This window comes from Tauraco erythrolophus, chromosome 18, assembly GCF_009769465.1.
Source record: "Tauraco erythrolophus isolate bTauEry1 chromosome 18, bTauEry1.pri, whole genome shotgun sequence".
NCBI lineage: Eukaryota > Metazoa > Chordata > Aves > Musophagiformes > Musophagidae > Tauraco > Tauraco erythrolophus.
In genome coordinates this window covers 12,165,279-12,188,877 of record NC_141482.1, presented here as the reverse complement: position 1 = coordinate 12,188,877, position 23,599 = coordinate 12,165,279, and the positions used below count along the sequence as shown (strand labels likewise).

General features: G+C 38.6%; 1 protein-coding gene across 1 annotated transcript; it reads left to right on the top strand.

Annotated features, from left to right (window-relative positions):
• Positions 1–18: 18 nt before the first annotated feature.
• On the top strand, positions 19–22,662 carry LOC104373044 (serine/threonine-protein phosphatase 4 regulatory subunit 1). The gene is made up of 20 exons (XM_086622972.1): positions 19–179; positions 290–334; positions 5,973–6,105; positions 6,467–6,573; positions 7,200–7,342; positions 7,880–8,026; positions 10,429–10,536; positions 11,405–11,470; positions 12,018–12,176; positions 12,697–12,890; positions 13,262–13,698; positions 15,518–15,750; positions 16,530–16,622; positions 17,133–17,318; positions 17,636–17,797; positions 18,427–18,527; positions 19,698–19,818; positions 20,515–20,649; positions 21,407–21,548; positions 22,464–22,662. Exons 1-20 carry the CDS (start codon positions 173–175, stop codon positions 22,616–22,618), a joined length of 2,874 nt encoding a protein of 957 aa, XP_086479098.1. The 5' UTR covers positions 19–172; the 3' UTR covers positions 22,619–22,662.
• Positions 22,663–23,599: the final 937 nt, after the last annotated feature.

Here is a 23,599-nt window from a genome sequence, read left to right as displayed (position 1 = left end):
CTCCGGAGGCGACGGCGAGCGCTGAGGGGCGATTCGCCCCCCCGGCAGCGGCTGTTTATTAAAGCGGCGGCGTTTGGGCTGTGCAGGGGCTGATCCTGGGGCAGGAAGTACCGGCGGCTCCTCCCTTTGCCCTCCCGCTCCCCTTCTCCTCCTCCCCCATGTCCATTCCAACATGGCCGGTGAGTGGGGTTGGCGGGCGGGTGGGGGGCGGCTCGCCTGGGGCTGCTGCCGTCTTCGCTGTAGCCCTCTGAAACCAACCCCTCGGTATCTCTTCTTTTTTTGTTTGTAGGGATCCCTTTGTATTTTGTGGATTTGCAGGATGACTTAGATGATTGTGAGTAACTGTTTTTTTATTTTTCTGCTCCCTGTTTAGGCCCTCCCCTGCTCTCCCACCCCGGGGTCTTTCTGTCACCCTCTTTTCCTCTCCGCGCTTTTATCCAGGTTAGGGTGGAGGCAGGATTTTGAGGCTGGCAGCACGGGTCGGTGAAGGCTTACAGGGCGTTGGGGCTCACGAGTTCAGAGCGTGTGTGTCTGCAGGAGCGCGGCGCTGACAGGGGAAGCGGGCTGGCTGCCTCCCTTAGCTGCAGCCCTCGCCTCACCTGGCGCCTTTCACCAGCCCTTAAGTGGCGGCTGACGGACCGAGCTGTGGAAGGACGGGCGGTCTCCGGAAGCGGGGTTTTGGGGGGCAGCCGCCGTTCCGCCGGGGAAGGAGGACCCATGGTTGGGAGGCAGGCCTGGGGCGGTGGCTGGAATCCGGCCTTCCGAGAGACCATCTTCGCTGCTTCAAATGGCCGCCGAACTGCTGGATGCGGTGTAAACAGCACCTCCAACAATGGCCCACGATGAATCTCTGGGAAAGGACAACGGGTCCAGCCGGTGGTGGTTTAGGGGATTAGCCCCGTTGTTGTTGTCCGTGGAAAGAAGCCTGGAGTAGCCGAGGGATTTCCCAGCTGCGGTAGCTCGAACGGGTGAGACTTTTAAACGCTGTAGAGGCTGCGAAGGACGCTGCGTGTTTTGCTGTTCCTGCATCCCAGGCGCTGAGCCGGTCATTGCTGCGCTGCTGTGCGCGCATCTCGGGAGTGGGAATAAAGGAAAAACTGCCGCTGGATGTGCTCCGGTTGGCTGACAGAAGCCCGTGGTTTTCGGTGAAGTATCGTGTCGTAGGTCTTAGACCAGGCAACAGCTCCGCCTCAAGCCGGTGTAGTCTAGGGTTGTGTTACAGGATTAGAGCTCAGCGCCTGTTAGGCAGCGTGGTAAGGTGTTACTGAAGGAGATAAAGCTTTGTCCCATAGTTACGTGCACTTGTATTGCTTTATAAAGCAGGTGTGTATGTGGGGCGGTTTCGTTGGTGCGTTGGATGCTGGATTGACTTTGTATTTTTTCTATTAAAAAAATGAAAACTGATGCAATTTGCTGCTTGTGAGCGACTCTTTGTTCACCACAAAACCATTATTGTTTAATAGTACTTGAAAACGTGTGACAGATTCCCACCACCACCCCCCAATCGAGCATAAATAGGCTAATTTAGGAAGAAAGTGGTCTTCAAGAACACCAGGGGAAATGTTAGAATACAAGTGAGATCTGAAGTATTCCTTTGGAAAGATGGGCGGGGGCATTGCCTCTGGAATTTTTTTAGTTGCTGCTTTTAGGTGTTGTTGCTTTCAGCCTTTGAGGTTTCTGCATTTCACTAGTAGGTAGCAAAAAAAAAAAAGCTGTGCCGTTTCTATTTTGATTAAGTTTTAGAAATAAAAAGTTTGGGATTTTTTGCAATGTAAGTGATGTCTAAATGGTAAGATTATTTGTGTATGTAGGAGTTCTTGTTTTGTTTCGTGTTTGTGTTTTTGTGTATTGCAAAATATCTTTTAATGTTTCTCTTATAGAGATAAATTACAACTGTGGGTTTTAAAGGATGAATGTAAAACTAATTAAAAAGCATATGTCTTCCTTAATACTTCAAATAGTTATCTATTTGAAAAGCTGGAAATCTAAAAAAATGCAATAAGTGTGAAGGTTAGTACTTGTGATACGTGTATTTAATATGTAAGGATTTAAAATTTTGATGACACTGTAAAAAGTTGCTTAAAAAGAGGTTCTAAAGGTTATTGCTTGTTGCAGTAAGTAAACATAAGAAGTTTGCAAGAAGTCATTACCTTAGATGACAAAGACCATGTATGCGTCTAACAGGATTTAAGAGAGAAAAAATTAGCTGATACATTTCAATGTGCTTCTGATGATTTAAAGACTGTTTTGCAGTGAGTTCCTCTAGCAGAAGATCTGCAACAGTTGTTGCTGCAGTACCTTATTTAAGAGTTGAAAATATCTCTCTGCCCAAATTTTAAAAACCAAAACAAAAACCCAAACAAACCCCCAATAGTGCTAATGAATGCGTAGCTATTTGAATTGATTGAGTCTTTCTAAATTGCTCCCAGTTCCCTTTCCAATTTTCTCCTCTCTGTACTAAGGAAAAAACCCAAAACTAGTGTGTGATTTGAGTTTGGTTTGCTGGGTGTGTAAAGTGCAAGCAGCAGAAATAAATAGGAATTTACTGTAGTGGTCTGTTAAGGGTCTTGGCCATGAACCAGGAGTGACCATCACTAGAGTTCGGTGTTGGTTCTCTATTAGTATTCAGTCTTTGGCTGTTGAGACCGTGAGTAATGGATTTGTCTGGTAAGTTGATTAAGAAGTTTGATACTTGTAGGCAAAACTCTGGTTTGAGTCATGAAGTCAATAAAAAAGTTCAGATAAAGTTTTGCCATAAGCAGTAATTAATAAGCTTTTTATATGAGTCATTTAAGATTTGTGTAGAAGAAATGATCAGTTTCTGGATGAGCATGTAAATAAAGGGATGTGCATTTTAGAGCATTATTGAAATATTTTTTTTATGATTTAAAAATATCGTTTGATTAAGTTCATTAATTTGATGATGCAGTTAGAATTATGGCATTGAAAGTTACCTTGTATTTGTGTTATAATGGAGTTCAAATGTCTCATCTAGACTGAGAAATTGTTGTGCTAATCCAGTGACTGGTCTAGCAAAGAGTTCATGATGCGTTTTAAGAAATTCTCAGTGAAATAAATAACTGGAACTGGATTTTTACTTTCTTAACTAAATTGATGAAATAACGTTATGCACATTGAAGATCAATTCCATTGAAACAAATGGAGAGACTGGGGGATTCCTTTGAATTTGGGGAAAAGCTGTCGTAAAATCTACCTAAATTGATCATGTACATTTTGAAACTTGTTTTTTGTGAAGTGAGATATTGGATCATCTGGAAAGACGATCCAATTTTATCTTAATTATGCCCTTTGTACAATAAGGAAAACATTTTTTAAATTGTTTTTCCTTGTACAAATAGCAGGAGAGAAAATGACCTCCTTGAGCTCATGAAATCCTTGAATTCTGCGCTAGTTTTTACTGTTCTGTATTGACAAAAGTGGATAGCGGTACTAGGTAGTGCTGTTGAATTGCAGAGGTAAATCCTGTGACCCTGTAGGTATTTGTTGTAGGCTCTAAGCAGCTTTTGAGTCTAGGTCAGACTAAGGCACAGTGAGCTGGAGTTCAGCTGTGAATACTGTCATGTTTATTCTTGTTTATAGATGGTCAGATTTCAAGCTTGCTTATTTGATATCGTTAGAGGGGAAAAATTCAGAATGTTTGATTCACCTATGAAAGAACATTAGATAAGAAATACTAGTTCATGATTTTTCTGCAGTTTACTTCCTAGTACTCTGGTGTATTCTGAAACTTCTATGTACCTATGATGGCTTATTTTGCACAAAAGAAGACAATTAAAATTAGAGAAGACAAAATCGATTCTGCCATGGCTATTCCTTACTTATGTGTACTGGAAAAAAAATTCAGGTATTTAACTCTCTTGATCCTGAGCATAAGTAGTTTGCTCTGTTCTCTCCCTGGTTCTAAAAGCACTGATGTGTGCTTAGCTAATTTAAATGAATAATAGAACTGCTCCAAGTAGTAAAATTAAGCATTTCATGGTGTATACAAATTCAACCTCAGTTGTAGTATTGTAGTCAAACTTAGAATTGAGATTTACTTCATTGTCATTTGAATTGGTAGGAATTCTGAAATATTTGAAGTGAACTGATGAAAACCTTTGTTTTTAAACTGTTTCTTAATTCAGATGCGAGTGGGCACTAGATAAAATTAATGGCAAGTATATTGATTTTTATTTTTTTGTAAAGCCATAATAAAGCTTTCTTTGTGTAACAGGTGGCTAGCCTCAGTAATTAGCTACTGAAAGAGTGTTTGATATGTGTGGATTTTTATGTATATATATTATAATTTTGTAGATATAAGGATAGTCAGATTTGGATTTGGATACGGAGAGTTTGTTGTAACCTCAGAAAGGAAATCCGTAATCCTACGTACGTTGTATAACTTCCTGTGAGCTTTCAGTGATGCAGTAGGTTTCTTTTGAAGCAGCACATACGGGATGCCACCTCTTCAGATACCATGCTTGGTGGGAAAGCTAGCCCTAGAGCATGTGGACAGATCAATCCCAGACAGATCCGTGCAGTGTAAATTCCGTACACTTGTGCAGATGAATGTTTCAAACCTGACAGAACATAGAAGGACACAAGCAGCAGCCACTAGAAATATTAATGACCCGTTGAATGGAAATAAGGCTGTCAGTACAGTAGGTAGTCATTATCAAAAGCCATGAATAGCTAGCCCGTGTTTCTGGTCATGTAGCTGTGGATTCACTTGTAGTATCTGTGTAGTATCTGTGTGTACATTTGACGTGGGAACATTCAGTCTAATCCTGCCATTTTCTTCTGTTTGAATCCCATTGAAGTTGTGGGTGAGAGCATATTGGCTGCAAGAATTGCAGAATTCACGATTGCTCTGGTCTTTTAATTCAGCTGGGTTCCTTGGAGACTGTGTGCTTTCTTAAACCAGTCTGCTTTTTATTTCTTTCCCTGATGATCCAAGTATAAGGTTTTGCTCCAAGTATGTGCAGATGATCTCCTCTTTAAATGAGCTGTATTTCTGAGAATGTTTTGGCTTGTGTTATGTAATTGGAAAGCAGTTTTATATGTGAAATAGGAACTTTTCTGTAGGAAAAAAAGCTGAGGCTTGGTACCTCTTGGTAATAGATGATCTTTTAATATAAAAAGTGATTTATAATGGGTATTGATGTAGTTTAGAGGCACAGTTCATTGTGCTGTGTCTCAGATTAAGGGATTCTTTAGGGAAGAGTGTTTGTAATAGAAAACTGGTAAATTAAGAAGGAGGGTGGAGCTGAAGCTTAATTATCCTGATTAAGGTATAGCCCCTTCAATCCTGAAGAAATTGTTATATCAGAGATGGTGAAATTGTGTATTCATGTAATTGAACCCACTGGCAGTTTCAAAGTGCATTATGAAATAATACAGACTTTCCTTTAAGATGTGCAAAAGCTTTGTACTAATTGGGATGACATATTTGGAAGCACTGTTATTATTTTTATTTTTTTATTAAATCAGAATACTGAACATAAGGATTACATAGTACTTTACATTCACATTTCTCAATCTTCAAAGTGTGTCAGTGGGAGAGGGTATTCCTGTTCTTCCCATTTTACAAACATGGGAAACTGGTGCTATAAATGAAACCAGTCCTGGTTTGCTTTTAGTTATTTGGCCAAAGCTCTTCTCCATGTGTATTCATCTATCCATTGCTGAAAGGAGAGAATTTGTGTTTCAGGCAGGTTATTTCACTGCCTTTGTTTTAAGGATGAAGGATTAAAAAAAAGCATTTGGCAGCAAAGTTACCCTATTCCCTCTTCTCTTCACAGTTTTACTTTTTGCCTGTCATTTGTAATCAAGTGCATGTTGCTGAATTAGGTGACTGTAAGACTTGGTGGGGCAAATGTTAACAGGTGGTATGGTAATATTTGGTTAAAAGTCTCAAGCTGCAAATACAATTTAATTTTTTTTTTTTTTGGTTACTCTTCTTGTCTTTCAAGTTGGGTTTGAAGATTATGGACCAGACTGTGATAGCATGAGGATAACACCATTCTTGGATATTCCTGGACAGGATAATTTAACTCCACTGGCTCGTCTAGAAAAATATGCCTTCAGTGATAGCACATTTAACAGGTAAGGGTAAAACAGTTAGACTTGGTGTTAACCTGAGTCTGATAGCATTGTGGATGTTAAGGTATCACAACTTCTGTTGTTGTTCTCCTACATGTGTGCCTAATATTATTTCTGTATTAATAACTTCCATAGCATTTCCATAAAAAGAGATTTTCATTCTTGGTTATCTGAGTAAGATTTTTCAACTTCATCTTTGTTTTGTTGGGATGTGGAGAAACTGCATAACTGATATGTCTGAATGCTCAGAGAAGAGCTTGATCTTTTTTCAGGTGCCCATTTAAATTTGATAAGTTCCCCTTGCATCCCATCTGCATGTTGTTGGCAGGATATTAAGACAATTAATATGTTGTTCATTCCACAGGCAAATTATTGCCAGAGGTCTTTTGGATGTCTTTCGAGATTTCAGTAATAATGAAGAAGACTTCCTGACTGTAATGGAAATAGTGGTCAGGCTCTCTGAAGATGCAGGTTAGAAAGTTGTTGGGGTTTTTTTCTGTGTTTTGTGTTATTATTTTGTTGTTGTTTTTTTATTATTATTGTTTCTGTAACTTATTTTGCATAAGTTGCAATATAGATGGCAATAACTTTTGATTTTTGAGAAGGTAATGAGTGAACTAAAGAAACAAAATTGTGTAACAGCAGTATCTGTCAGTGAAAACGAGATTCATTTTTCTCCTCTGTTTTCAAAGTATGTTGTATGGTAGGTCTATAAATGAAAGTCTCTTCCTTAGTATAAGGCCCAAAGAAATATTTTCAAGGAGTTTGTTACATCTGGTTATGTATGTGGCACAGAACAGTCGCACACTTTAATACTTCATATGCATACATTCATGGTGATTGGGTTTTCTAGCTAATGCTGTCATTTTACCTGATGTGTTTGGGAACTGATCCCAAGTCCCTGGGCGTATGTAAGGCTGTTCTATTTTGTTCAGCTTTCCTTTAAGAACAGGCAATATCTGGTGATACTTCTTATATTTTGAGTCTTTGAATTTTCCTCTGTTGTGAAACATTAAACAAAAAAAAGCTACTTTCTTCTTAAGGTACTTGATCTTAATTTCATGTTTACTGATGTAGTTCTTTGTTTTTATTACTAGAACCAACTGTACGTACAGAGCTGATGGAACAGATACCTCCTATTGCCATTTTTCTGCAAGAAAGTCGACCAAAATTCCCAACAGCATTTTTTGAATACCTTATGCCCATAGTAGTGAGATACCTCACAGATGTTAACAATCAGGTAGGAAGAACAGACTACTCAAGTCAAATTGCTGAAAAACCCTGTGGGGTTCAGTGAATTTGAGGCATGAGGAAGAGATAATAGAAAAGCCTGTGTTGATTGATACCTAGCTTTTATGTAGTCCTTTGTGTTTATTGGTTTCAGAACACTTTGCTAGGGAGGTCTAAATAGATATTTTTTTATTTTTAAATACTTTCCTTAGAAGATAATGAAACTTGCAGGATTTACCTAGCAGCATATTGACACAGCCTGTTACAGGTGTTGTGACTTAAAGTCCTGTCTTCTACTTCATCTTTTGGCTTTTCCTCAGAATTTGATGAAAGGGCATCTAATGATTGTGTTGAATGTCAGTATTTATTTTGATTTCCTTATGTTGTTTAAACTGTGAAGTTTTTTCTGGTGTGCTTTGTTGGTTTTTTGTTTGTTGTTTTTTTTTTTTTAATGTACCTGTGTGTTCATTGAAAACATACCTTTTGTGGTTCTTGTATCAGTAAGTGTTTTTAGTGATGTAATTTTTTCATTTGTTCATATTAATAGGTTAGAAAGGCAGGTCAAGAAGCACTGCTTATACTGTTAGAACAAGATCTTGTTGCTCAGAGTGACATTGAAAATAAGGTGTGTCCAATTCTGTTGGATCTCTCTGCTCCTGACAGTGATGATGAGTACAAGGTGGAAGCTGTGAATGTAAGTGAATTTGGAAGAAATCTTATATCTTCACTTTTTTCTTTTTCAGTTACTTTTGTTCTCAATCTTTTAGCAGTGCTACTATAAAGCTCCTTTAGAATATAACAACTTTGTGTGAGATTTTCATGAGCATAAAATCATGAAAATAAAAATAGAAAATAAAATTTATACTAGAAAATAAAAATTATACTTGCATTCATAGTGTCCCGAGAGCTTTACATTAATCATTGAACTTCAACTTTCTATACCATTACTATTTCAGTTTGGTTTATTCCTTCTCTGTTTGTTGGCTGCTCTGTTGTGAATTGAGAAACTGCTGTTGTGACAGTTGAAACTTAAGTGTGCTAAACTGCTAAACCTTGAATCTGTAGGTTTCTTAGTCATTTGTAGTGTTGAGCACTATTGAAACAATGGAGTTCTCCAAGAATTTGAACATGGTCAGGACTTGATGCACCATATTGAGAGGTTAAAAATGATCTTAACTGCATTCAAGAAGAAAGCAAGGTTGTTCTGAGTACTGTGGTAGTGAGAACTATTTATTAATGCCTCTAGCTAAGTGTAGGGGTACTCTGGCTAAGCTTTCTCTAGGTCCTGTACCTTTTGTGTGATGAAGAAATCTGGGCTCCTGCAGCAATGAAGTGCTTGAGGAGTCTTTTTGAAATAGTGCTTCTTGAAGATTGAGCTATACAGGACAGAAGTTGGGAACAAGAATGTTATCGTATGCTTAAAAATATGAAGTATCAGATCTTCAAACACAGTAGAAGTTACTCTCCCAAAATGATGAGGGGCTTTTTCCTATAGATGATTGGTGATGTATTGTGTACTTGAATATCAACAAGAACTACCACTCATTTTTATTTATAACCGTAATTAAGATGAGGTTCAGGACATTAAATAAAATAAGCAATCAAACCTTTTGTGTTTCTTTATTAATGTATTTGATAGTTTAACACAAAAAGTCTTTAATTTTTATTCTGAATTTTTTAAAAGATCAGGTTTAAAGAGACCATTTTATATTTCAGCATGCTAAATGATTGTCAAAATGGTAACCAAGTAACGTTAAAATGCAGTTAGTTTTTGACAGCCTTGTTTTAATTCTTGTTAAGATTGTTATGTTCCCCAACAGTTTCTTTACATTTACTCTACCAGGTTTCACAGTAATGTTGTAAAAGTATGAATGATGACCTGATCTTAGTTCTTAAGCATTTTGAAAAAGACATTCCCTGTTCACTTTCAAGAAATCAGTCGACTCCACAGAAAAGTGCTGGTGTGTAATTACATTTCAGCATGGGTATCTGACACTTGACCTGTTAAATAGTTTTACCAGCTAGATTTTCCTCTTCCTTGTTTGGGAGTTGGGTGTTGCTTAAGCAGTTTTCCAGGGTGACATCTAAGTACCAGATGCCTTTTAGGAATTTGAAAATTTGTAGGAAAGTTGTCGAATGGTGTCTTCTGTAATTCTTGTTTAGCATTGTATTCCAAAGGCAAACATTCCTAGGAATAAAGCTTGTTATTGTAGAGGTAGAAAGTTTCAATAACTTTGGAAAGATAAAAATAGAAAGATGAGTACTGTTACTCTGACAACACTTGTCTAAGCATTGTGCTTGTGGTGCTGCAGGCAGAACAGTTGAGCAGAAAGGTGCATGGGAGCCCCTTCCTTTTTACAGTTGCAAATACAGGAGTTACAGCAAGTTATCCCAGAAGGTGGGAGCCGAAAGGAAATGTACAATCCAAAGCACCTGATTTTCACAGCAGAAACATGGTTTGTAGTGGTAGTTGAAACTGATGGTTCCTCAGAGAAAGCTAAATTAGTGAGCATGTTACTTTCTTTAATTATGCTCGATGTTAACTCTTAAAATTTCTGAGGATCATTCCTGTAAAGTGTGCAGTAGCTCACATACAGAGCTAGTTTGTCTTACTCTCTTTTTTCTCTCCTGTTGTATGGCAAATTTTGTTGTCTGAGCCTATAAAGAGCTGGGGGCTGTGCTTGTTCTTGAGTTATCTGAATAGTTCTGTTAAAGCTAAGGGGCTTACTTGCATGCTTAAGCTTGTGTGCCGGTGAATGCAATCGAATGTCTGTCTTCTCCATACAAATTATCAGTGTATGCCACATTGTAAAACACCTTGAAAATGCAATTTATTAATAAAAGTCTATTTAACTGGATTAAAAAACACAATTATGTGCAGAAATGTTATGTTTAGGCATAGTGGTGTACAATATTTGTAAAAAAAAACTATATTTGTTTCACATAGGTGTATGAAAATACGAATAATACAGCAGTTAAATCTATTTGATGGTTACTTTTTTGCTCTCAGAAGTAATTTTTAGCAGGAATATTTGGCTGTGCTTACAAGCTTTAAAATGTTCTTTTCCTTATGTGTATCTCCTTCTTGATTTTTAGATAATCTGTAAAATGGCTTCTATGTTGAGCAGAACAACAGTTGAGCACATACTGCTTCCTCGTTTCTGTGAACTGTGTAGTGATGGGAAATTGTTTCAAGTCCGAAAGGTTGGTATGTTTTCAACCCTGAACCACTTAAAAAGGAATTTGTACGTTGCTGTTGAAATGCCTTCCTGAATAATTCAGTCGTAACTTTAGCTGATGAACTTTGAAAAGAGTCTGGAAGAGCAGTTTTAGTGTATTGACATGGTTATAGTTTCTGTAGTTTAGTAAAGAACTAAGTCGGTCCTTGGTGAACAGCTTTGGTGTAGCAGTTAAAACTGATCTTGCATGTTTAACAGTTTCTTACAAGATTTTTTTTTTAAACCACTGTGCTTGCTTATGGGATGCAAACAAGTTACCTGATCTCCACCATCTTACTTCAAAACCAGAACCTATCTTAGATGTTGCCAAAATCTGAAATCAATTTTTTCCAGCACGAGGGGATGTCCCTTTTGCTTTAATGATAGCATTTGTAACATACTGTAAATGGCACTAACTTGAGACCTTGATCAAACTCTGCTTCAGCAAAGTACTTAAGCCAGTCTCAGCCATAGCAAAGATAGTTCTGTGAGTACACTGAAGTCCTGACCTTCGTATCATGTTTTAGTCTGCTTTTGTTTTGACAGCTGCTGTTCAAAGTAGTTTAAACTTTCAAGTAGACTTATTGTCCCTGTTAGTGATCAGTTAAGTAGATGATGCTCTTCATGCAGAAGCCTCTATTACTGTTCATTTCAAAGGCATGTGGCGTATAGGAGCTTGCTGTAATGAGTCTTTGTTCGGAATGAGTTAGTATTACAGGATGTAGTTACATGGCTGAAATTTAAGTCTAATGTGCAGTTGCTACATGGGACAAGTAAGGCATGGTGAAGTTGATAATAAAACTAATGCACTTGAAAGAGACAGAATGTTATTTGTAACTTTTTTTATTTCCTAGATTTGTGCAGCTAATTTTGGTGATATTTGTAATGCAGTTGGGCAAGAAGCCACAGAAAGACTACTGGTATGTAGAAATCAGTCAATTTACAAGACTTGTATTTCTCAGTTCAAAAGGTTTCAATAATGAGCTCTTTTATTATCTTCTCTGTAAATTAATCTGTGTGCATGGGTTTTTAAAAATGGATTTGGCTACGGCTTTGGTTGCAATTATATAGCAAAACCAAGAATTAATAGAAATGCAGAGTTCTTGTTTTGCAAAACACTTTCAAAAATGTAATCGACAGCATATATACACATACACACTTCAGAAGTACTGACTCTTTCCTCTGAACTAAATGATCAGTCAAGTTAAAATTTCAGGAAAAATAGGCCATTAATAATTCTTTCTAGTCTTTTCTAGTGCATGTAGTTACACATGAAATCCTAATGAAGTAAATGGGAGACAGTTTTTTCAATTTCTTCGATTAATATGTTTTTAACACCATTTTTTTCTATTGTTTGCTTATTTTATTCTGTTGAATTGTCATTGTCTCTAGTTTCCAAATAAATACTATGATAGTTAAGTTTTTGTTTAGTCTTTAATTAGTCTTGGTTTTGCTTATTGTTGGCAGATTCCCAAGTTCTTTGAACTCTGTTCTGATAGTGTTTGGGGAATGAGAAAAGCTTGTGCTGAATGCTTTATGGCAGTGTCTTACACCACGTCCCCAGAAGTTCGCAGAAGCAAACTGTCCCCACTGTTTATCAGTCTTATTAGTGACACTTGCAGATGGGTGAGTAACTCGGTCTAGAAGTGACACATCTTCCCAGGCAGGTCATACACGAATAATGAGCAAGTCAGAAATGTGCTGTAAAAGTTCTCTGAGTTTGCCGAGATAAGAGTGTAATCTACTAAAATCTAATCTGCTCCAACAAAATAGGATCTTATTTTTCCTCTCTCTCTTACTACTTAGAATTTCTATCAACAGGTGTTTTTATGAGTCTAAACACTCTTCTGAGAATAGGTTGCTTGTGTTAAAGATATTAGTTGAAGTAGGCAGTGATGTCCTTCAAATTTATGCCTTTCAAAAAACTTCCTTACTATGATTGTAGATGCATGCTTAATATTCTAACACCCTTTGCTTAAGTGTCACTTACTTGGTAATTGATAATTGGTTATATTTGATATTAAATGAAGCTGTTACAGTAAGAATCAATTGGTTCTTACTAAAAAATGGAACCAAATTTTTATTTTTCAGCATTAACTCTGTGGGAGTTGCATGAATCCTGACTGTTATCTGTATGCTATCACAGGTTCGTCAGGCTGCTTTTCAGTCTCTTGGCCCGTTTATTTCTACTTTTGCAAACCCTTCTAGTGCTGGTCTTTATATTCGAGAAGATGGGACACTGAGTATCAGACCACCAACACAAGACGTGAATTCCAATTCCTGTCAGCCAAGCAACAGTATAACATTAATGTCCTCCAGTACAAATGCTACATTCACCAGGTAAAATCAGGGGAAAGGTGTGGAGATGTAGTGGAAGGGGGAAGAAAGAAGATAATTTTATACTCGCTCTTCAGGGATAAAAATGTCGACTTGAGAATATAGTTCCAGAAAAAGTATGAAGAATGAGGTCATGCATGTGTATTTAGTGTAGCCACAGTATTGAAAAATTCACTTGGGTGGCTTCCAAATTATGATTCCCAGGAGAGTAAAGGGAAAACTGAATGAAGTATAGCAGTAACATAAATTCTGTCTTTCTGCAGAGAAAATAAGCTTCTGTAGTTGATGCTGTCTTTTATGAAGTATTTCACTGAAAAGTATTGTTACAGAGTACTTTAAATTTTATTTGGATAACTGTGTGTGTCTGTTACCAGTTCAGAACAACCAATGGAAATCAAACCAGAATCATCGACTGAGGAGACTTCAGCTGAAGTTAATACAAAGCTCCCAGTTGAGAAGTTAAATAAAGATACACGTGAAGAAAGTTCAGATAATTGTACCAGTCCTGGAGAAGATGTGTCTCGATTGTCTCAGGGTGACAAGGTTGCTGCTGATGTCATGGAAGTCACTAAGGACAGCGGTTTTCCTGGAACGAACTCAAGGCTATGGTCTGCTGAGGACGTGTTTAATACTTTTCTGTACTGGCGCCCTCCTCTGCCTGATATAAGTCAGGATCTGGAGTTGCTTCAGCTCAAAACTGAAAAGCACAAAGATAGCTGCTCTGTGCCGTGTAGTAACTGTGTTGCTAGTAGTGAAATAAAAAAAGTCCTAGAAAGCTTACAGGAGCACCTAGATGATCCAGATGTTCAAGGTGAGACTCCGTAACAGTAAAATCTTATTTTCTCTGAGCAGGTATCTCCTGGCCTTTACACAAAACCCTTGACTGCCTTCTAATTGGCTTCGTATTCGTAAGGTGATGAGAATTCCTTGAGTAGTAAGTTATGCAACAGCTTTTTTCACAAGACCTGAGTTATTTCTAGAACAGTTGGAGAAGTGTTCCTAACTCCTGTTAGCGTGAGAAATAGATTGGATCCAACTACAAAAGGGAATAGAGCTTGTGGAAATTTGTTAGAACTGTCTTTAAGTACTGTGGTTTTAGGGACAGAGCTACTTGTTGTAAGCTGAATTCATCTAATATTTGGTTGAGTCATGCATCTGTCCTTAGCCTCCCCATCCAAGCCCATTGATGAACATTCTGAAGTGATGATAGCCTGATAGTGGGATGCATATGCATTTTCTGGTCCAAATCCCTCTTGACAAGCCTGTCATCCATAGTCAGCTCAGTTCATTGTTCCACTAAGTCTCTTGAGTGCTCTAGTGAATTAGATTTTCTTCTGCCTGTTTATTCATCCCTTCTCTGTATGGTAAGTGGTGTCTGCAGGAACTGCAGCATCATTTGGATTCCTTGCTGTAGTCGTAGTGAGCAGTGAGCCAACTGACAGCGTGGCATATTTAGATGGCTCCCCATGGCCATTCGGAAAGGTACCAGGAAAACAAAAAATTCTTCACCTTTGAGAGGCAAAGGATCACAAAGAGAAGGAAAGATTTAAGAGGAAGAGGTGAAAAAAGTAAAATTTTAAGCAGTAAATTAAAAATTGGAAATTGAAATGAACAAATGAAAGAAGAAAAAAGTATAAATGAGTTTCAGAAAGAGAAGGCAGAGAGTAAATCAAAAAGAAAATATGGAGCACTGAGGCAAATGGAGAGATATTAGCTTGACAGCTATACTGTGAGGTGTGTGGAAAGGCATGGGAGAAAACAAGATTTCCACATCCCACCCTCTCCCTTTTTATTATGACTTTGGCAGAACAGTCTTACTTCCTTTCTTAGCAGGAGACATGGATGTTAGTTTCTGTTTTCATCCTGCTCTAACTGCGAAAAGACTTGTAAATATGCCTGTAATCCATTCTTCTGCCTTTAAGCTGTCTGTTCACTTATTTCCAAAGTATTCTAGTATTCTTCACCCTTCAAGTATGCTCTCATGTTTCCTCTTAAGGCTGTGCTTGCCGTAGGCTTGCGCAGTTGTAACTACCTCCGAGTTTCTGTGCTCCAGACTCTTAGTACCGTCATGTTCCTAGCAGCAATGCAGCATCGTGTGTGAATAGTTTGTCCTCATCTTGTTGGTGAGACTGTGGTAAAGCCGATCTTTTGTTTTCTGTCTGCTTCTGCAAAGTGGTTCAGAGATGGTTTGACTAATTCTCTCCTCTGGATAAAGTTTTTCTCAGAAATGTTTTAAATGCACATTGATATCTTTTCCAAGCAGTTGAATCAATTAAAGAATGTAGCCAAGGAATTTGTGTTAAAATGTTTGACAGGATGAAGAATGGGAGTGGAGCCAGTATGCTGTGATACCCCATTACAGGGGATTATTAGAAATATCTTTCAGTAGTAGAAATTGGTAGAATGCTTCTGCTGCAAAGGTTAATAGATCTAAATCATTGCTCTTAATTTGTGATGTTTTTTTGGAAGAGTAATGGGCCTTTCCTTTCAAAAAACAAATGTTTTGCTAATATACCATTTCTGTGCAGCTCAGACTGGGCCTCTTTTTGTCTTTTCAGATTAACTGATGGCAAGTTTAATGCTTTTAAGTGCAGAAGGGAAACTAAATAGTCATCTTTTGCTTTGTACAGCTCAGGTCCAAGTGTTGTCTGCTGCTCTCAGAGCTGCTCAGTTTGATTCTGTTGGTGACTATGAGACCAAAAAAATGGAAGAAAGCAGTGGCAAGCTTCAGAACAAAACTATTTCATATGAAACAGCTGTTTCAGATGCTACCTGCAACCAGAGGGAGGAAGTCACTCTTTCATCCCCTGCCTCCCAGGATGGTGTCTGTGACCAGTCTACCACCAGTATGCTGAAAAGCACAGTAAGTATGCCTTGTGCTCCATGTCTGAAATGAACTCCTGCGAGCTGAAGTACTCTTGTGCTGCTGCTGATCTAAAGCCTTTCAACATTGCTACACCGTAACTATCATATACTGCTTTTTTTTTAATTAAAAGAGAAAAAGAAAAGCTATTGAGGGCTATTATTTCTGTTTGCACAGGAACTATGTGATGAGAGTTAGTTTTGCATTAGTCTTGTAGTTTTTTTCAGATGAAATGTACCAAGTATGGTTTCACCTCTTCCTGTAATGAATCTAAAATTAGTGTTTTATCTCCAGACAGGAGGCTGAATCAGGTGGTGACACATACACAGTTCCTGGTTACTGTTCCTTGGTTGTAATGTTTTAAAATAAGTAAAGCTTTTATCATGGTATTGACTGACTTGGAGCAACTGCTAAGCTATCTTGTTTAATATAATTTAAATTCATGTCAGGAATAAAAACTATGTAAGAGTATAGTGAAAATAACTGTTCAAAATCTGTGAATGTGGAGTTTATTTTGTTAAATTAGATTGCTTTTTTTAGAAGTAAATCTAACTACAGTTCCCTCTGTCACTGCTATGGTCTTAATAGTGCTTGCCTTAGTGTACAACTCTGTTGGTTTTTGCACTTGTACACGCCAAGTAGGACTTTGCCTGTACAAGGCTTTGTCTATGAAAGGCTATTTTGTATCTGAATTGTGTTGTTCTATAGTGTGATGCTTTGAAATATCCCAAACAGCAGTAAGTCTAATTCATCTCACTAGCTAGTATGTCCTTTTGCAGGAGTCAGAGGAACAGCGCAGGGGAACCAGTGTATTTTTAAAGAGCGAGCAAGAAAATAATCCACCATTTGAAGATGACAAGTCAAAATTGCAGGTAATTTAAAATAAAAAATAACTGCTATAGTGGACTACTGGATACAGTTCATCTCAACACAGCGATAGCTTTTGCAATTGATCAGTTGCAGAATGTGAAGAAATGCTCTAGGCATTTGAGGAGAGCCCTGGTTTAAATCGGAAAGCTAGAAAAATTCCGTTGCCTTTTTAGTGTCTTAGAGGTGATGTATGCAACCAAAGTAGGCATAGACTGTGCTGTTTTGTCACTGGATTTACTGTTTGTCTTCAGCAAAGAAGAAATTTTCAGTTTGTTTTGACGCAACATGTTGATAAAGTATTACTGTTCCTTGCTAGCTGCTCTATCTGATGAGAGGACACGTAACTGTAGGGGTCATTTACACTTGGTAAAGGTACTCACAAAAGGGGCATCTTGCCACTGGCTGTGTTTTGCTGCCAGCTGGTTGGTAGGAAGAGAATACTGTAGCACAACAGGTTTATTTTATTTCTGATCTTAAAGTGTTTGTTGCTGATGTACTGTCTCTATCTACAGGACATCATACCTCAGCCTTTACTAGACCAGTACTTGTCAATGACCGACCCGGCTCGAGCGCAGACTGTCGATACCGAAATTGCCAAACACTGTGCGTATAGTCTTCCTGGGGTGGCCTTGACACTGGGCAGGCAGAACTGGCACTGCCTGAAAGATACCTATGAGACGCTGGCCTCAGATGTGCAGGTAAAAAAAGGTTTTTTTACCTTTTTAAAGTAAAAAAAAAAAAGTAAAAAAATGATTAATCAGAACGTTGAGTAGCTTTTCTGTTCAGTTTGTTGCACTGAAGTTATAACATCGTATAGTTTCTTATAAGGGATTAAATGTGCACTAAAAATGTAAAATTCCAGATTTAAATCAGTCTTCCTAAATATGATTAACATTTTCTACTGCTGTGTAACTAGGCCTTTGTATTCTGCTTTCTCAATCCTCACATAGGTGTAGTTCAAATCTTTATTTTGGTTATGGTGCCTAATCTAGTTCACTTCTTAAACTGGTTGCAGTGGAAGGTGCGCCGGACGCTAGCTTTCTCCATACATGAACTGGCAGTTATTCTGGGGGATCAGCTAACAGCTGCTGACCTAGTGCCAATTTTCAATGGATTTTTGAAAGATCTGGATGAAGTGCGTATTGGTGTCCTTAAACATCTGTATGACTTTCTAAAGGTAGGAAAGTGTAACTTAATTTCTCATGATAAAATTTTTTCTGACTCCATTATATTAAGAGTTTTTTAATGCGATGCGCAGGTATCAATATCTAATTACATGCTTAGTTTTGGACAATACTACCATTTTCTGTGTCCATTGCATTTTTTAAGATCCCTCACTTCTATTCTGTCTCAGATCCCAAGGAAATATCAAAACTGAAAACCCTTTGTAAATGTGGTTGTAAATGCTCCTAGCTGTTGTAGAGGAATTAGCATTTTGTCCAGTCCAGCTAGAAAGCTGACCATTAGGATTAGCACTTTGTGTTTGGGACTGGGAGGGAAGAGAACAGATCTTGGTGTACTGCTACATAATAAACACAAATCCTTAGTTTTTGGTTGCTGAGTCTTATGCCCAGAGGTGGTGCTTGATGGGTATCCTTGCAGAAGCAATGACTTAATGTACTTTTCTGATGTCAGTCTTGTGTGTCCAGGCACTCAGCCGGTTGTGTGCAATTTTTAGGAAGCATCTTGTGAATGATCACTTGCTCTCAAGTAGGAAAACGCACATAGGTGTGAATAGAGTACTGCACCAGAGAACTGCAAGTAAGGAATTTTATTGGTTTTATACTAGTAATGGTTTTCCTTTAGTTGCTTCATGCAGACAAAAGGCGAGAGTATCTTTACCAACTTCAAGAATTTGTGGTGACTGATAACACGAGGAACTGGAGGTTTCGTTACGAGCTGGCAGAGTATGTAACTGTTAATTTCTGATTTTTCATCTATGTTACTAACTTGGACATAGATAATTAGGATGGGCTAACTTCTGAATATAATTAGGAGCTAAAACATTACAAGCATTCTTTATTAAGGAACTGAACTTAAAAGCCAATGGCTGTTGGGGTTGGTTTTTTGTTATTGTGGGTTGTGTTTTTTTGGGAGGGAGGTGGTCGGCAAGTTGTGTTGTAATAGAGTATGACTGAAACTTAAATGTCTGATGATACCAAAATGGAGATCTGGTATGCTTGCAGCTTAGGAAGTATAACAATCTGATAGATACTATTCAGGTGAGGTTTCAGATTTTATTTAATTCTAGACTGCCCTGTAGAAATCAATGACATGTATGTACAAAGTGTTCTAATGTGTATGAAAGAAACAACAGTTCTTAAAAACTTACTTTTTTCATTCGGTATTTCCATATGACTGGGTGTGTAATGGAGATAGAGAAACATGCCACAGTTCTTTTTCTACAAGCCTGGTTGATGTTTGAAGCACCCAAAGAATGTTTGTAGGCACAGTTTGCAGCTGAAATCTGACCTTCATGTTTATCTCACCGCTTTGTTTGGGCTGTTGAGGATTTACTCTGCCTTTGTAGTTTGGCACAAGCAGCTAAACCTCGTGCTGGTGCAAGTGTGTTGTGCAGCAGTTCCCTGACACCTAGTGGAGAGCTGTTGCTTGTGGTTGGTTGTGCACGGCTGCTGGTAACCTACTCGCAGTGCTGTGGCTAGAAAGAGTTCTGTGCAGATCTGAGATAACACTTCGGTGTAGAAATCTACATTTCAGAAAATGGTTTGTATCTTTTGGTTTTACTTTTTAAGAATGTGCCAGATATTGGCCTGAAGTTGCAAAGAAACTTCTTATTGTACTTCTGTTGGTAGCTTTTTTATTATTTGGGATAATTTTGATTTGTTGGTACATCTAGTTTGGATAAAAGTTTCTCTTGGACTCCTTGATGGAGTAAAGCATGTACCTCTTTAATATGTGTACGTGCTTTATAAAGTAAAGAGAACAAACTGACTGCTTTGTAATAAGCATGGTATTTTCCAGGCTCCAAATGTGCCTTCCCTGTGTTGAACTGATGGTATCATGGAAACAGGTTAATGTTGCACTTGCTGGAGTTAATCACCTTCTTTGTGTTTCAGGCAGCTGATCCTGATACTGGAACTCTACAATCCCAATGATGTCTATGACTACTTAAGGCATATTGCACTAACTCTCTGCTCCGATAAAGTTTCAGAAGTTCGGTGGATCTCCTTCAAACTGGTAGGGGATTTAATTCACTTCCTGGCAGGAGAGGAGGAAAATAATCCTTCAGAGGAACACCTGAAATCACTTTGCTTTCTTTCAGACAAGTAGGGTGAATACAGAATGTGTTTTGACAAATGTGGAAACAATATGGAAAAAAGTGAAATGAAAATTTTATAAAATATTTTGAATTGGCAGACTTCCACAGATACTAAAATCTTTTTCTGTTGGTTATATGTGAATGATAAATGTATTTTTAACTGGATGAAAACCAGGATACAGAAGGTTTGGGAGACCTTCCCCTAGTTCTAGGAGTAAAAAAAAAAAGTTTATTATCTTTCCTCAAAGTTGATCTAATTTTTTTATGAACTTCATGGTAATACCACCATCCCCTAGATGTCCTGAGATTCTTTCTTCTTTTTCTTCATGGCATCAGGGAAGGGGGCATTATTTTAATGCTTGTTTTAATTTCTTTTAGTGTTTTTTGTTTCACCTGAACAAACAGCTTTTTTTAAAAGCTTATGCTTTTTCTTCAGAGCACAGTAATTTATGAAATTCTGCAAGCATAGCTGATGACACTAAATACAGGTTTTGGCATCCCTTTGTAGAATTCAAATAAATGATGCTTTTTGAACTTTATAATAGTTACAGGTCAAATATCATCTCCTCTTTTTTCCCCCTCCTTTTCCCCTTCCCCCTGCCTTTGCTTCGCAGGTTGTAGCAATACTCCAGAAGTTCTACACAAACAATGCAAACGCGCTGGGCTTAAATTTCATTAATGAGCTCGTAGTGCAGTTCCGTCACTGCTCCAAGTGGGTTGGAAGACAAGCTTTTGCCTTCATTTGTCAGGTTGGAATGTTCTCTCTCTGTTTCCGTGTGTACGTTTTTAATTTGGAGCCAGTCAAAGCTTTTCGGCAATGTGGGCAAAACTGAAATTTGGACTCAGTAATTTTTTTGTCATTCTTTGGGTTCTGTGATTCTGTGGGCTGACAAAAGACAGTGGCAGAGTTGGTCTGGTCTCAGTAGTAGCATAAGGCTATCCAGTGTTGAAGCTGTGGTCCTTTTTTCTTCTGTGCCCCCAGCTGAAGTAGCAGACTGGTGCTTTTTGATCTCCCGGTAATAAAGTCAAGAATTAAGTCCTAAACTGAGATGTGTTTTGTAATATTTTGGCATGCTAGGATAAAGGTTCACAAGAGCTCTTCAAGCTACCAGTAGGTGCTAGATGCCAGGAACTATTGCCTTTTTTATTCTCACTTACCTACACCACCACCCCCAATTACTTCACTAGCGATGAGGAGCAAGGGTTGAATGCTGAAAGACAAGAGGATGATGAGAGGCAGGAGAGCAGTATTTCCTAAAATACAGTTGAAAAACTTACCTATTCTTGTTGGGTCATCTTCATCTGAACGTCAGAATGTTAAGATGTGTTTCCACAACAGTATTTCAAAGGTTGTACTTATTTCACCAGCATAGGGTGTATTTGTTTAGAGTTAAACAATGATATTTTTTTTTAGTAGGCTAAATTAAGGATAAGATGGAAAAAGATGGTGAATAGTGTATTTTTAACCTAAATCTTGCTTTCTCCTATCCTGTGTTTATCCTGTAGGCCGTAGTAGAAGAAGAATGTATGCCTGTCGACCAGTTTGTTGAACACTTACTCCCCAGTCTTTTAAGTCTGGCTTCGGATCCCGTGCCAAACGTCAGGGTTCTACTGGCCAAGGCGCTGCGGCAGACGCTGCTGGAGAAAGGTGTGGTGGTTAACTATGTCCGGTGTAACGTCTCCTGAACGCTGCCGGGCCTCTGCCGGCGCCGCTCTTGGTGCATGGGCTTGGCTGGTGAAAGGGTGCTTGGTTCTGGTTGTACTGGAACCAGAATGACACGTCGTTATGCCTTGGGATGCTGCGTTCGAGCGCAGTTTCAGGCAGACACAGCGTGGGGGCTTTTCCATCCCGGAGCGCCCATCACCGGCCCTGTGGGGCCGGCGGTGACCGGCGGCTGCCGCGTGCCGCCGCTGGGGGGCGGCCACGCCGTGTCGCGGGGTGCCGCTGCGCGTGGGCCGCTCCGCTGTCCCCGAGACCCGGGGCAGGTCCGGTTTGAACATCACACTGGGTTATCTTCATCCGTTTCACACCTTTCTGTTAAGGAATAGTCGACCTTGGGGTCCTCCAGATGAAGCGTTGCGTCTTTTTTTGAAATGGTTTGCTTTGCTTTGCCCTTTTAGTCTTAAGGTAGTGGTTGTACTGGGAAAGAATGTAGTTCCGTGTGCTGCTGCAATTCCCTGTGTTACAGTTCCTGAAAACCAAAACAAATCAGCTGATTCCAGTTAATCAAAAGATGATGCACAGAAATCTCCTTTTTCAGAATAAAGCATGGATAATGTTTTTGAAAACATGGTACAGTGGCAGCTTCTTGAGTTTGCTTTTACTTTTTGATACGTTTCTATTTAGGGCTCAGCAAGAAGAGTTTATCGTAGAAATACTTCGGTACCTCACAAATGAGTAAGCAGCAGCATCTTTCTCTGTCAGCTTGCTTAGCTTGCTTCAGCTTCTCGAAGCAGCCTGTAAATTGGATGAGCTCCCTCAGATGTGTTTCTGCACTACTTAAGCCCTAGAATTTATTTGTTTGACTTTGATTAAAATTGTCTTTTTCTTCCCTTATTCTAGCTTATTTTAAAAGTGTTGGCAATCCTCATCTAGAAGCTGCCGAAGAGACCATTCTGGCCCTGCAATCTGACAGAGATCAAGATGTGTCCTTCTTTGCCACCATAAAGCTAAAACAGGGTACCATGGATAATACTGCCATTGAAAAACAAAACTAACGTGGTGTTCTGCAGAAAACACTCAACATCAGAATGGTTGTCCACATTATTCATCCTAACCACGAATATAACGTGAACAAACACGAAGGTTTTTGTTACCTACTTGAGCTGGAAAGGGTCTGTTGAGAAATGTTATAATCTTCGTTTCGTGACCACCCTTCACCTAAAGCTGTGTGTTTCTGATATGCATGAATAATTCCTTTTGGTTTTCTCTTTGTAAACGTGGGTGATAACTGATCTCACTCGCAGTTAAGTATTGTATCTAAAGTCTTACACCATACGCAGTGTTTCAGTGTTAGTTGGAATTCATGTTTCATTTTTTAACAAAACATTTCCAGTAGTAGAGCAGTCTACTATAGCTTAAAATGGTTTCCAAATCTTAAAAACAGGTTATAGGAAACGTACATGAAGATATTCTTTCCTCACTTTTATTGTAGTTTTTGTATTGTTTCAAGTATTGCATTTTAACTGAAAGAAGTGTATATATGTTAATAGGTTTGAATTTTAACAAAAAATTATGAAGAACTTGATTCTGTATCAGTGGCAAAAAGCTCAAAAATTTCATTTTCTGAAGAAGTCACTCTGCTAGAATTAAGGCATGGTTCATTTTTACTTAATATAATGTGATACCTTTCAAAGCAGAGAGAGTGTAAGAGTTTTTGTATATTGTGACTCTTCTATTAATTTGTTATTTCTGAGCTATACCCTGACCGGTGTTAACACGTCTGTTTTCGTCACCACTGGCCCAGGTAGGCTGTAAACTTCCCAAACTGAAAATTACTCCTGCCCTAGCCAAGTTCACTTCGTTTAAGGGATTCAGTTCCTGCAACATGTGCTATATCTGTAGAAAGGTATTACAGAATTTTAGACTTAAGTTTTTGTTTGTTTCACGTACATACTTCAATTAAAAAAACACCTTTTAACTAGTCCAGCACTCAAATTGTGCACAGCCTGCCACTTAGTTCCTAAGAAAGGAAGGAT

Coding starts and splice junctions, on each gene's coding strand:
- LOC104373044 (XM_086622972.1), top strand. Junction 10,537..11,404: donor AATTGTTTCAAGTCCGAAAG/GTTGGTATGTTT, acceptor TTTATTTCCTAG/ATTTGTGCAGCTAATTTTGG. Junction 12,177..12,696: donor TTAGTGACACTTGCAGATGG/GTGAGTAACTCG, acceptor ATGCTATCACAG/GTTCGTCAGGCTGCTTTTCA.